At 42.9% G+C, this 15254-nt stretch overlaps 1 protein-coding gene across 8 annotated transcripts in view; it reads right to left on the bottom strand.

Annotated features, from left to right (window-relative positions):
• LOC125762247 (box A-binding factor) overlaps positions 1 to 15254 on the bottom strand; it is an 80080-nt gene that overhangs the window by 17174 nt on the left and 47652 nt on the right. For 6 of the 8 annotated variants that reach the window (XM_049424121.1, XM_049424122.1, XM_049424123.1 and 3 more), the window contains 2 exons: positions 13803 to 13862; positions 13019 to 13048 (listed from right to left, as the gene is read on the bottom strand). In XM_049424121.1, coding sequence (XP_049280078.1) covers positions 13019 to 13048; positions 13803 to 13862 — 90 coding nt within the window. The remainder of the gene's footprint in view (positions 1 to 13018; positions 13049 to 13802; positions 13863 to 15254) is intronic. The other 2 variants (XM_049424128.1, XM_049424129.1) reach the window with 1 other exon arrangement.

The raw sequence follows: 15254 nt of genomic DNA on the forward strand, positions 1-15254 counted from the left end.
CCTGTGTGTTCTGTGTTTAGGTGAGTAAAATTAGTTTTGTTCGATTTTGCCAATGGACAAACATTGCTGCCGGGTTGCTGACGGGGCATCCACCCGCGCTGCGGAACGTGCCAACGTGTGCACGATCGACTGGGTGGCTATCAGTCTGGCAGCGAAAGCTTGGCTGACTTTTGGTGTGCATTTTATGTAAGTGAACGCTCGCATTCGAGAGCATTTTACGACCGAATGGCCAACGACTAGGACGGTAAAGATCGCACCCCGTAATGCCGGTCATGAGACCGAACGAACGAACGAAATACCCGGCAAACCGATGGTTTTTGATGCATTGGACTGCGATTGTCACACACACAAATACAGCGACACGCGTGGGGATCGATCCGTGTGGGGGGATGTCTACTTAGTTCTGACCGTACACTGAATCATCGAAAAAACGGCCGTCTAGGAAGCGAAAAATTTATCGTTTGTTGTGGGTGCTGGTGTAACTGCAACCCGAGTGCACTAACTGCACTTGGAGGTTACTTTACGAAACTTTACGTGTATAGCCGCAGGGGTGGCCCAGGTGCAAATTGATGGTGGGTGGAAAGCATAGGAAGTCGCTCAAGGAACTGGTGGGTCGATCTTGACTGGCATATGATTCGATCTGTACGAGTTTGGTTCTCCTCTTATTTTCCTTGCCATATCCCACCGAATGGGGTACTGTGCGAAAGAAAATTTACAAAACATATAAACCCAGTTTATAGCATTCATTTGCATGATGATGAACTGCCAGCTGAAGTGGTTTTTACATCTGTAAATCAATCTTTCCTTCTTTTGCACAAGATTGTTCCGTTGTTGTTTTTTTTACTCGGACACATTTAAGCTTGCATAACAACGCCGCAAAACTCACGAACTGCTCAACATCGTTTGAGCTCGATCAACACAAAATATGCCAATTGCACTACATTTACGTAATGGTATTCAAATAAAACCCTCTCCAAGAAGAACCGGGGTAACCGTAAGAAAACCCTTCGCCACAAATTACGCGTGGGATGGACCGGGACTCTGGTGGGTTCGATTCCCCTTCGGACATGAAATAGAAAACATGTTGGATGATGGAGAGATGGCTCGATGTGCATAATAAAAACACTTCAGTTCAGCTTCAACGAGTTGCTTCAAGTTCTACCATAATGAATTCCATTATCCAGAGGATATACATAAGATCTCTTTTATTTAGAAAAGTTGCCATTTTAGTACAAAAAAGAAATTGTTCTCTTCTCAGGAGCAGCAGACAAACTTTTACGTAGTTTAATTATCAACGCTACCAATTGTTCTAAGAAAATGATAGAAAATAATCCAACGCATTATACACAAATTGCAAAAAACTCATTCATTTCTCCCTTCGTTCAGTGTTTAAAAAAGAACCATATAAACAACCTGATCCGCATTAACGGACAACATCAAGCAACACATGCATCATCGTCACCGTCGCGATCATCAATACCGCGACCGGTGCCGTTGTTGCATTCACCACCGTCGTCGAGAGTAAAAGTGAACCAAAATCTTCTTCTCGCCCCCCCGAAGTACAGTCTCTTCGGAGGTGCGAAGATTGAATATGGTAATGACGAATGGGCAGTGAGAAGAAGAAGAAGGAAAAAAAAAACCAAACAAATCTTCACATTCGCGTAACCGGCAATGCCGCCACCGCAGTTCATTCATAAACACGCCAAAAGCGATGTGCGCGAACCCTGATGGGTGGACGATTTGCACTTCTTTCTACTGACGCGTTTTTCGCGCACAAAGATTTGAACTCTGCCGCGTACCAGCAGCAGGAAAGTGTAATTAGCCGTATGGTTGCATTATTTTATTCACTCTCCACGGCGTTTGACGGCGTTTGGTAGCGTTACAGAGTCAGGGTGACACAGCCCGGGCGGGGGAAAACCGTAACTTCCCGGTTCGTCGTCTGATACAGTGTCACTTTGTCACGCTTCGAAGTGAAAACGAACCCCCCAAAAGTGTGGTGAGGGTTGTAATATCGTCGAAGAATCAATGCTACCAATGCAACCTCCAAGCCGGTCAAATAAGATTCTTTGCCAAATATTGTATTTGTTGCTTTTCCTCTTAACTTCCACGAAGGGGAAAGCGAAATAAAATGGCGCGCGCGACATAAAGCCAAGTATGCTGTTATGCCACTTTGGCGACGCTGGTGCAACACCTGTACCTGTGTGTCGCCCTACAAAATGGCCCTCGGTGTTGCGGATCACCGTACCGAAAACAATTCGAAGGAGAAAGCGAAGGCCTTTTTTGCGTGATGCGCCGCTTGGAAGTGGTTGCGTTGTGGCGTGACGCACGCACTATCCTTCTAGCCCCGGGGGGAGGAAAATCTCGGCTACGATCGACCAAACAAATGCTGCTGCTGTTGAGTTAATCAGAACAAGAATTAAATAGACTAAAACCCTTCGCTTCTACTACATCGCGCATCGTAGTGGTGTTCGTCCACGAGGAGAAACCACTAGAGGAACTACATTTTTGGGACGTTGGGTACCTTTGGCAAACTAAAATTAGATCGTAGTATGAAATAAAAATATCACAGCCACTAGTGTTCGCGTGAAAGTCGCCTTTTTCAAATGATCTATTGTGGGATATTCTAATGTGACATTTGAAAGATAAATTCAATATCCACCGAATAGGAATTAACAGCGTTTCAAATCGTTTTCCAGTAAAGTTTTGGAAGTTACTAATTGTTACAATATTTATATTTTAAGCTTAAATCAATAATGATAATAGCAACGTGTTTCATACGAGAGAGATGCATTTTCTGGCGTCTACTTTTGGCGCTAGAAGTGAAACTATTCCTGTACTCTGGGGGGACATTCCCTTAGTGTGTTAATTACTCTCAACACTCAACCATCGGTACACTTGGATGAGTGACAAATTTTGTTTGAGGCTTTTTTTTCGTTTTGGTACAAAGACACCACCCCTGACTGACGCCACGGGTCTAACCCACCCCGTCATCGAATCCGTTACGCGAACGCACTTTTGACCACGCGCAACATAACTACATCGCCACTGTCATATGACCATCTCCCCTTGGGTTTTGACTGCCACGCAATCAAACCCGAGTTCGCCACACTGCAATCCGAACTGTGCTGTGCGGCGAAATAGCCGGTGCTAAGAATAACGCACCCACCGCCCCGAAAACGGTTTGTTCCGTAACCGTCCTCTGGTAATGTCGCAGAGCCAAGCATAAAGCCAAAATCGGTGACGAAATCGGTTTCTACTGGGGAGTAGAATCTGTTGCGCGATGAGAGAAAGAGGAGACTGAGATATATAGGGACAGGGACAGGGACAGGGAAGAAGAGGTTTGTTAATATGTCTGTCTGATACTAACTAAGCGGGAAATCCTTGACCAAGCAGCTGAAAGATAAATCATACCGCGAGAGAGGTTCCGATGGCGATAACTGGATACTGGGGAGGAGGGTGTTAGTTTAGCGCCAGTAGGAGCGTTACCAGTAAGTGGGAAACCATATGCAGATAGTTCTTGGTTTTTTGGGTGGGATAGAGAAGAAAAAGAACCCCCGCGAGAAGACTATTTTCAGAATTCTCACGACGCGCGTTAGGTTTATTTTTCCTTACTTTAAAGGCGCGTGTAAATAATGAGTAGCACACGCGCTTTTACCATTCCGGCGGGTACGAAGAAAGATCCGATTGCAAATAGCAAAAACAGCATTTCTGTTGGTTGGGAAAGTTTTGTGAGTGTTTAAAATCTGTGGCCAAGTAGAAGTCGGAAGAAGGACAACAAAAATCTAACACGTGGCACTGTGACTGTCCTTCCGCACTGACAACGTTTATCGATTTTCGATGGTCATCACTCCGTCAGTCGCGCCGATTCCGAGCGATTGGATACTTCTTTGTTGGCAACAAAATGGCTGCTACGGGACATTTAGTGGATTGCTACTAAATTTAACCAAACGTGCAAGACTTTCGGTCGCTTTCGGGCAGGACAAAAAACCACAAACCCAACAGAAGGACATTGGATGCGATGGGACTTTGATGGATCGGGACATCCGTGGGTGGGGATGGGTCTTATCTTCCGATCAACCTTGGCATTCACCGATGGTAAACTATATCCATTATGCATCCAGCTAGTGGATGGGAACAAGCGAAGGCAATCAACTTTTTTTTATCTACACGTTCCATCTGTCTCTAAACCATTCTCTACAGAAATAGACCATTAGAATGCATTTTTTATTAACATTACTAATGGTCAAGTTGATTGGAAAACTTCCATGCTATTACTGGAATAATTTTCAAATAATTTATAACGATGATACTTATATTTAACAATGGCGTACTAACAGCTACTAGTTTCGTTCCGTTCCTGGTTCGGAGCTAATAGAACTTATCGTTCCGTCCATCACTACTTACAATGGATTCTTTTGGAATGTCATATTCTTAATCGATTTTTTTTGTTAATAGATATTCATACAAAAAGGAAATATGACTCACAAACGATTTACAAACAAATTGACATGTCACTCAAAAAAAAGGAACATGGCGGCTCTATTACGGTGCTCCAAAAAAAACCCCATCCTCCAATCTATTCAACTCGTCGCGAAACGCAATCAGTAGCAATTAAACATGGTGGGCTGTCATTCTGTGTAGCACTGCTCTGCACGATGGCCCAATGCGAACCAATCGTGCCCATCAATTAAAACCAATCATGTACAACGTTACGGGTTCCCAATACTAAGTTTCCCCCCCGGACACGGAGAACCAACGAAATCGCGGTCAATGGATTGTTAACTGTGTCCGATCCGATTACAAAAAGAAGCCACAAACCCATTATCGGTGCCATAGCATTGTGATAATTCCGCACATTGAAGCGTACCTCAGTGTACCGAGGTGGTTCTTTATTAATGAAAGATTGTATTCCCATCTGAATACATCTCCTGATAAGTGCAACGGTAATACGAATCCAAATATAGCCGCTTCAGCGATGGTAAAAATAGTCCAGCAGACAGCAAACAAACAGCAGCCCCTTACAGCAGGGCGCCATCTCCTTGTAATCCTTCCCCACACTTCCCCCCCCCCCCCCCCCCCCCCCCTTCCCCAAAAAGCCGACCAAACCCCTTGCATCGATTTTTATGATAACCTTTGTAATGCCCTCCTTGCCGTACGACGGTGTACCGATCGTTATCACTTGGTGGACTCGATTTTCAGCTCGCCAAACCCACACACACACACGCGCGCGCGTGCTCGAGGATGGTTCAAAGTTTCGGCCGCAATGTGGTGCGGTTGTTGCTAGGGCAACAGGCCGTTACCGACTGGGAAGAGGGCGATCGTACGGGTCAGTGTCTTCTCCAGCAATTGGTAAGTAAGCCCTCTTCGAAATTGGACACTGCGAACATATTTGCACCCCATACAAATAGGGTACGAAGGGTTGTGTGTGTTTTTTTTTCGCTTACTGATGAGGAACAGAACGGCCATTACCGTTCTATTGCGACTCCACTACCCCCCAACCGCGGATTCGTGCACCAGAAGTGCTGTGTAACGCGATCGATGCATTTGCAAAGTGTGCTGTTCTCCGTTCTGTCCTGAGGAATGGAGGCACGTACCAAAGTCCAAACCGTACGAACGCCACGGGCGGAAGAGAAAGTGTTTCAGCACAATTTCTGACTATTAGTAGCGCGTTTTTTTCCGCTCCCCTATTTTATAAGCTACCAGGAAAGGGGTGGGTAACAAAATGAGTTTTTTATTTTGTCGTATATTTTTAAAAACATTTTTTTTCAAAATGATTTTTCAACCCATCGATCGAGGTCGATCGGCGCTAGCGTGCTGTTAATGGGTTTTTTTTTTGTTTTCCCCAATCCACTCGACAGTGGTTTACATTGTGTTGCAAATCGGGCCGGGATGGCGCCAAAAACTGTTTACCCGATGTATTGCACCGCAAGGGTGTACAGACACCCTTGAAATGTAGTACAAAACCCTGCCACACAAAACAGAGCGCCATCAGCGCGAAGGCAAAGGTGTACGCGCGGCGCTAATTGTGGACTAGAAATGAGGAAGGTCTTGAGGTAGGTTCAGATAATAAATGCCACCGGTGCGTGTTGTTCGTGATGCAACACGCCAGCATGTTCGAGCCTATGTTTCCGTTTCGGACTTCGGAGAAGACAAACCACATTGGATATGAATGTGTGGTTAGCCCGGGGATGGGGGCGATCAATATGAACCTACCAACTTGATGATTTCCACTAGGAATTCCCATCCGTACGGGCAATTATATCAATTTGTTGATAGAAAAGGCCTCACCCTACAAAAAAGCCCTACACTTATTGAGCGAAAATAAACATAACTCTGTCGTAGCAAAAAAAAAACCGCAACTACAAGCAAACCGCCGGGGGGCTACACCAACACTAGTGACACAATCCATCCGAAAAGGGTGAGGTTTTGTATAAATAGCAAAGCGTACTATTGATACGAGTCGCAGCTTCACGACATGCACAAGTTTAATAGTGAGCAGAGCACAGCATAATCTTACTCTAATGAGAAATAAGGAGGGAATGGAGATGCAGTAGTTATTTAAAACTAGGTTGCCTTCGCCATGGCGACACAGCCGGGCCCGATGGAGGCCAAACAGCCAGGGTGTTAGAGTAAATCGGAAGGGTTAGAGACGTAGTCCTATACAGTCAGAGAGAGAATTATGCATGATCAGCACTACTACACTGCTGATGGCTTGACTGTACCAGACGGTACAAGAGCAGAGGAGAACAAGATCAAGAGAAAACAAGTTAAAAAGTGTACATTGTATCGGATTACTCCGCATGCGGACAAGGCAGCGTCAAAAACTAGAACACTACTGAAGGTACCTTGTCAGCCAGTATGAGATATAGGGAGGGAACTTCGTCCGGAGTCTTCCCAACAAGCGTGTGTGTGTCTGTACTCTGGCACTGTTACAGCTCAAAGTTTGGTTTATTTTTGAGCCAAAAATCCCAGCTTCCCACTGTTGCTAATGGGTGAGATCGGAACGATTCCGGAGGATTAGTGTCGCCACCAGAGACGTCGTATCAGCATTTTGCCAGATGACCTAGACGGGCTAGATTGTTAGTTTACTTTCTCCCGCAACTCAAAAACCTTACCACACTACTTCGTGAGGTGTATTGCCCAAGTCGATGACTACGACTTCGATGGGAGGAACTCACCCCATTCAACCTCAATTGTTTGTACAACAGTTTTCTCATTGTTTCTTTTGCAAAACAAACAATTACAATAGTCTAGCACTATTGTTTGCGCTTTGGTTGCGAAGCGACCATTTTGCTTTCGTTGGCGTTTAGATTTACATTCTCGCGTCTCGATAAAGATTGACAGCTGCGCACGCTTTGTGGCGCCTTTCACGTCAGGCCTTACGCCTTGATGTTGCGCTAGCGAATTGGCACCAAACGTAATGGATTACTTTATAGCACCTTTCCTATCCCTCTGACAAAAACCCGGATCCCGAAATTGGTGTGAATTCGCCGAGCAAAAGGCGCGAATAGAATGGAGTATGGAAAAGCCCCCAAGATCCCACAGTTGACCTTCGCGAACGCGATTACCTCGAATGGGGGCGACCTATCGGGAGGCGACCCGTTTCGGTTTGTAGCGGATTGTGCATCATCTCCTGGGTTAAAGTGTAAATTGTAGCGTTATCAGCAAAGGAAAGCGTTCCATGCTTTGCTCGATAGTAAAACCGCAAAAAAAAGAGGAATAGGATCTCTCCATCTGGCCAGAGAGCCTTTGGACGGTGAATCAGCAATAAATTAATTTAAAAAAAATTTCCTACGCGATAAGCTACCGCACAGAGATATCAGTTTCCAACTCGAAACAATACTCGTGTATCTGATCAGCTGTTCAATTCAGTGCTAGTGTTGGGATGGGGGGGTTTACTGTGAAAGTATACACGATACCGACCGATTTGGAATTAGCCCTCGAGACAAAACAGAAACGCTCCCATGGGCCATACTCAAAAACCAACCAGCCGTGTATTTTTTTTTTATGAAGTTTTGTCCCATTTTGATAACCCTTCCTTCGGTTCCCTTCTTTTTGGGGAATAGTTTTGTTAGGTCCTACATCATGCCTCTGCCCCTGGTGCGGAGAAGGATGCAAGATCGGTCACGATCTCTTTCTCATTTCCGTGGACTTATTCGTTTGTTCGTTTGGTCCATTGCTTCTTTGCAGATGTTTCGTGACTGCCGTCGCCGTAGCCAGGCACTGTTGCTAAGCGCGATCGAGCCACTCGCGATCACACACGCGTACGCGGTTTTTTGCCGCGAGTGTCGACCTCAGCGATCAAATACGATCGTTCCCATAGTACGCGAGACGGCTGTTCTCACATAGCCAAATCGTCGCTACGCAACGAATCACCCAGACGGAGAGGGAGAGAGAGAGAGAGAGAGAGAGAGAGAGAGAGATAAAGCGCCACACGAATACAGTGCGTGCAGTAATTATTCAACACCATGCGATAAAACTGTAATTTTTGTTTTATCTTTTCATCAAGCTCGCATTTTCTCGCGACTGTTCAACAGGGCGCATGCATCGTGTTATCGCTGTACGTTGGATGAGTGCGCTTGAAGATGTTAATCGAATTTACCCCGGGGCGAAAGCGGCCTTGTCACCAGGCGAACAGTAACCCCGGCTCATATCACCCTCCACCCAGGTGCGCCCGGACAGCCATATTTGCATGACAGTTTGCAACCGAGCGGAGGTATTTTTCCACTATTGACACAGCGCATTAGAGCCGTTGTTAACGCGAATCTTTCATATCGCACAGATATGACAGCCTTTTCGTCTCGCACGCAAAAAAAGGGGGTAATACTATGGGTTTTCCATCATCAGTTCTAGTGCATCTAGTGCAGTTGCGTGACGAAAAAGCGGTTCCAGCCGTGTTTTCACGCAATCACAGAGTGCAAAAAGGTAAATAAAGCTTACCAGTTGGAACATTGATTCCTCACGTTCGCTTTGAAGTTTTCCCGCTGGAATTCCCTAGCAAAAACATTTATGCTAAATCCATCCATCCTGTTGTGTCTTCAGCAAAAGGCGAAGAATTCATAACAATATTTGTCTTTACGGCTGGAATGATATCACCCACCGTCTGAAGATCGACCAGAATCGACCAGCAATTGGAGGCGCGGCATCTCATGCGATCGTTTATGAAAAATTCCTTTCGGTCAAACATTCCGTTTGCATTAATTTTACTAACCATTTTCCAGCAGTAGCCGAAAGGGAAACGTAAACATAATTATGGTGCCTTTGTTTTCTTCACAGCCAATGCAATACACCCGGCACACTATGCACCTCACGTAGAATCGCCAAAAATGATGGACATATGGGGATTTTTTTGTACGGTTGGCCGTTATATTGAGCCTCCCCCCTGAACATGAACAGATGGATTAGCTTTTTGTTTATTTGTTAAGTTGTGTTGCTATTGTTTACGCTATCAGATCGCAGACGAAGAGCGCATATTGCGTATATAGAGAATCATTCAAATTTCACTGCGTCTTACTGGTCGCGGATAGTGAACCGCACTCTTTACGAGCGTAATTAAATGCGCCCCCAGACACCCATTCTGACAAATGAATGGATATATTTTATGTTGTAATTTTTGCGTTCCATTATTGCCCCTTTTTGTGTGAACAAAAATAAAACCGAGCAAAGGCAACAGTGGCATCGAGTGGTATTTTTAGCTGACCACAATAATTTATCCACAAAACACACATGCTAACCTTGAAGGTAACCACACCTGACCAATGAAATCTCTCTATCAGACTACGAAAGACCAGCTTTACCGGACCGGACTCTGTCATAATCTAACGATGGCGGGTTAATGGCACCCGGCACCACCAAGCTGAACTACCTCCGGAATAATCAATCGTCACAACTCATCGTCACACTCATCCCACTCGAATAATATCACGATACTTTACTACTACCTTTCATAGTGCGGACAGGGTGTCGAGCCGCCAACATGTCTAGCAGATAGAGGGAGATTCTATTTTCGTACACTACTTATACTTCCCCAACGAAAGATCATCCAGTCAACCGAAATACGGTCTCAATTATATAGTCTATCAACAGTGTCCACCTACAGATGCGCAATCAATTCCTGTACATCGTTTCGTGTTCGTTAATATATATGTTCCAGATTTATGAAGCAGACAGACACACACACGAAAAAACCCACCAATTTAGTAATATACATTCGTTTTGGGGGATTTCAAAATCTCAATTCTACGAACAACCGTGACGTCAATGGGGAAGCTGTCGTCGTCCTGGTTTGCTGCACCATCACCAACATCACCTTGGAAACTACATCGGAAAGCGTTACGAAAATGTTCGATTCTGAGTTGTGGAAACCTGATGAGCATAATGTGTGTGCGGCACATAATGGGAACGCGCCCAGATTATTGCGCCATTATTGCACTCTTTGGCACAGTTTCTGACGTCAAACGCTCGAACGATCTCGAATCGTGTTTTGCGATTACTACACCGATTACTACCACCACTACTTCCCGTGTGCAATACACTAATTCGGTTCGGAACGAGCCCCCCGGAATGGAGAATTTTCCAATCATATGCATAATCCTCAGAACGTAACAAAAAAAAAGAACGCCATCGACCACCGCTGATAAGTGACAAATCGCTGGCGTCAAGTTTATAAGGCACTTTCGCTTTCGTGCCAGGTCGGACCTAAGATCGTCGTGCAATGTTCGGGTCGTTTCCGGCACAATCGATAACGTTCCGTGTAGCTTCCCTTGGAGATAAGCCAACAATTTCCATGCGTCCAGTGGGACTCTCCCTTCACAGGACAGTCCGGTGCGAGGGGGTGTGAACCCGGGTGCACCCGGGTGGAGGGGATGGAAATGTATTACAAAAAACGATTCTCACGAGACAGTTCTCGTACATCGCTTCCAGTGGTGCTAAAAATAGTAACACACCGCGGGGAGGATTTTACATTGCCCGCTAGTACGCAACATTGTGTGCAATCGATATGGAGGTTTAAAAAGCAACAAAAAACACACGGGCAGCCGAACATAAAAAGTGGTAAAGAGATATCGCGAATGAAATTGGAGCTGTACGCGATACGTCAAAAGCGGATCCGTGCTCTAAATGTTAATAATTGATTCCATCAATATGTATGTGGAGCGTGAATCACAATGCTGCCCGGATATACGGTTACCCTTTTTGTTGGGTTACAAACTTTCAGCTGCTTGCGTTGTAACACAACTTAATGCTACGTAAACAATACGTCTGTGTACATTAAATTCATGTCTTACATATATACGAAGATATGTTTTTTTTTCACTAAGGGCAAATCACTCCAATGTCGTATCTCTTTTTCTCTCTCCCTGAGAAGAGCAATGACACTGGTGAGATATATCCTTGAAGGATACCATTTTTAAACTGTGGCGACACAGCCGTGGCGTCTGATAACCAGACTAGCGATTAGATTGTTTTCGTTGTGTGTAGGATAGATAATAGACTAGCGAATCCTACACTATCAGCATGTTCAATTCTATGTTTAATCTTATTCAAGGGTACGTAAAAAACTTAAATTAAAGAAACTTAATAATTTAACCATAAAATTCAATTAAACTATAATTTATGGCAGAATTTGAATAATTATGTATGTTCTGCCAATCAATCAAAATAACAACGAACAATCGCTTTCGTACCATAAAATGTGTCACGGACATGTGTGCTTAACGTTACACTTTCCACCACAATGCAATCACGTTCTGTGACCGTGCACCCGGAAGCCGATCAAATCAAAATGTAATGAATTAGCGTAGGGAGTTACAGCAATCATTCGCTCTACTCGGCGCTCAATTTTTTTTTGCCACCCCTAAGACATATCGCGATCTCTTTCTAGCTCTAATTTGTTTGGTATTCAGTGTTCCACCCACCCTAGGGCAGTTTATACGTATTGTATTTATTCTTAAAACGACTCGCTTTACGCCAACGATTGTCAATATTTTGTCCTTCGCTAGATTAGTTTCTGTATCGCTTTTACTATCACCATATGGCAAGCCGCCATTGATGTGTAGCGTCATGCGGTGAGCTGCTGATGATATAAATAAATCAAGATATACTCTTCCGTTGACTTGATAAAAAAATACAAAACAACTACAATCAACATGTAGCATGGACATACTATGGGTTGATACCATTCGAGAGAGAGAAAAATATGATAACATAAATACATTTTATAGCACCCAAAATGCTGGTTTGCTAAACAAAGCTCGATCTTATTTTATCAGTTACTTTTGCCAAAGTTTTCCAGAAGTAAGTGTAGAAAAAAGGTTAAAGTTCCATCCGCTTTCTAACGCCTTGATAAGATTAATTATGGCACTTTTTCTTTTTTTTACATATTTTTTTATGGCAGGATTTTGCTTGATACCATAAAATGAAGGCCATTTTATTTTTAGACTTACACAGGTGTAAAATAAATACCAAAGTGTAATAAATTTTCAACACAGTATTTCCGTTCCACGTTATCTTTGAGTAACGTACTAGAATAATACCATATTCCTACAATAAACGCTAATTCCCAACCTGAATTCCTATCCGTGCTACTTTTTAGTCGCCTTTTTGCTTTGTCGCATATATTAACTCGAGTGGTTGGTGGATTAGGACTAGACACACTCTGTCTTCAAGCACTATGAAAAGTGTTTGAGATTAAGTGAAACAACACTTAATACAGTTAATTATAGATTTAAACACTTAACCGACAAAAAAGATATGCATCCGTAATAAATATTTACACAGCCAAGTGTATATTTTCTTTGCCGAAGTAATTAAAAATGTTTTTTAGCGTAAACAAACCGAATTACAACATGAACAGAATAAACAACATGGCGTATAATAAAAAAAGTTTTCATCGAAAATAATATGAAATAAAATAACATACAATTGCAATAATCTGGCAACATTGACGCAACTTCACAAATGTAAAACATGTAAATAAACAGATAAGGTTAATGAGTACTTCAGGTGACGGCGCACTTACCAAGATGGGATAGAGAAGAAAGCTCGGAATCTGTAAAGAATGATGAAAAGAAAACAATGCTATAATGATTTGGACAACAAACGTAAACAAACAAAACCGACTAGCACAAAAAAGCAGAATAATGAATGAACCTAAGAACATAAAAAAACGATCGTGAAGAAAGTAAGAATGCGCCATCCTTCAACGGCTTAGTTTGTGTTTGCACACAGTTTTCTTGTTGTTTTGATTGAGAATTGATATATTGAACCTTGCCAAACGAATAATGCCGGTCACGACAAATTGCACGTGAAGGCTTGAGAACCATGCCACGATACAAAACCTAACCATTTATTGGCCACAATTAGCTCGTGGAAGCATGCACATGATGCATGCGTTTGTTGGTACGTTAAGTGAAAACCGATGCGTTGACCGGCTTAGCTCAATTAATCCGACCAATGCGCGGGGGACGAGAAGTGTTTTTATTGTTCTGCCATTTTATCAATGGTCATGAGTGGCACTTTATTGTACCAGCGAAAGAATTTACTTTACAGAAAAGAGAGAAAAAATAAAGGTCTACCGATTATTTATGAGTAGTTTTGATAACAAAGAATTTCCTATCTTTTCTTTTCTTTTAATTTAACCAAACAAACGATAAAGCTTGCACAAGCTTAACATAGCATGCAAGCTAGTACCGACAGCTTTTCTTGTACACAAGTAAACTGTGACTGAACAGACAGCCTGACTGACAGCATTCTTTCGCTTTTCTTCATCTCACACAAGCAAAGCACACGTGTGTTTTACTCACCTGTATCGTTGAGTAAATCCTGTATATTGCCATTGTCTACGTCACTCCCTTCTCCAGCGGCTGAAAATAGACAATGAAGAAATACTTATTAAAATTTCAGAAAAACTTATGCTTGTGGTAATGTGTTCGAGTTGTGTTTTGAAGTTAAGATAAAACATTTAAAAAAATTATTTTTCAATTATTTTTTTTTTTTTTTTTGCTCGGTTAGAACGGCCTGGCCGTATCAAGACTTATTTTACCACGTAGCAGGATAGTCAGTCCATGCTACGGGGAGACGGTCCGGATGGGATTTGAACCCGGTCCCTGCCGTGTGGACGGGCGCCGTTTTTCACATGCACCACCGGGCCGCCCTATTTTTCAATTATTTATTAACTTAATTTTTTATCATTTTAAAACGTCTGAAAATTTACTCTTATAAATCTAAAGTATGGCTAAATATTGGAACGCACTGTGTGCAGCTGTTAGCACTTGTGTGCAAGTTGTTGCTGCGCTAACCACACTAGTATGCAATATGCTGCCATTGATTTAGCTTGGACACTCACCTCATCCCTTAGAAATTCACCAACCTGAAGGGTACGTGGTGAATAATGCTGTATATTTAAAATTTACAGTAAATTCTTATACTTCACAAAAATACATTTTTTGAACAATTGTATAAATATGTTTATGAAAAACAACCTTACGGACTCTCTTTACTCATTTTGCTTGATTATTTTAATTAAATATTCATTCATGCGACAAAAAGCAGCCGGATCCATTGATCACTGAAATTAAATGCTTCTGCATGTTTGTATCAGATAATGATAACGACAAATAATCATACAACAAAACATCAAACGATCGATGTTTACTGTTCATTAGCACATCCCCAAAGACAGACTGGTGCCAAGGGCTCTTCACATTTTACTGTTGAGCGGCCAGTCAAGGAATGTATGTACAGAGACAACTAATCAAACAGTACTCATTACAAACAAATCATACAATTAAAAGGCTAGTGAACACGGGACCGGTACGGCAAAGATCGAATCTTTCAAATATAGTTTTGTGCTCAGGAAACTTGTTGGTAGAGATACAATATTTATAGATTTTTTTTAAGTAAATCAGAATATACAGATCATGAATTTACATCATCGTGTTCGTTCGTGTGCTGCAAGGTTGACTCACATTACCATCGTTCGCGTAATCTCGTGCCATTCCGTGCACGCGAGTGTCGCTTATTTATGCATTGTCGTGTCAGTTCTATACACTATGACTAACTCCGTTCAGTCCAAATATTGCGAATCTACCTATTCTCTTATGCAATGCACTCCACTCTGTGTCTACAGTGGGTTGGTTTCCTGATCATGGTACAACCATGATTTTGCTTTCCTTCCCATCGGATATATGACTAACGTCACTTTTTACATTATTTGCATTGGGTCTCCGTTCACCCACTCACAAGCCACACACCTG

Source organism: Anopheles funestus, chromosome 2RL (genome assembly GCF_943734845.2).
Source record: "Anopheles funestus chromosome 2RL, idAnoFuneDA-416_04, whole genome shotgun sequence".
NCBI classification, from domain to species: domain Eukaryota; kingdom Metazoa; phylum Arthropoda; class Insecta; order Diptera; family Culicidae; genus Anopheles; species Anopheles funestus.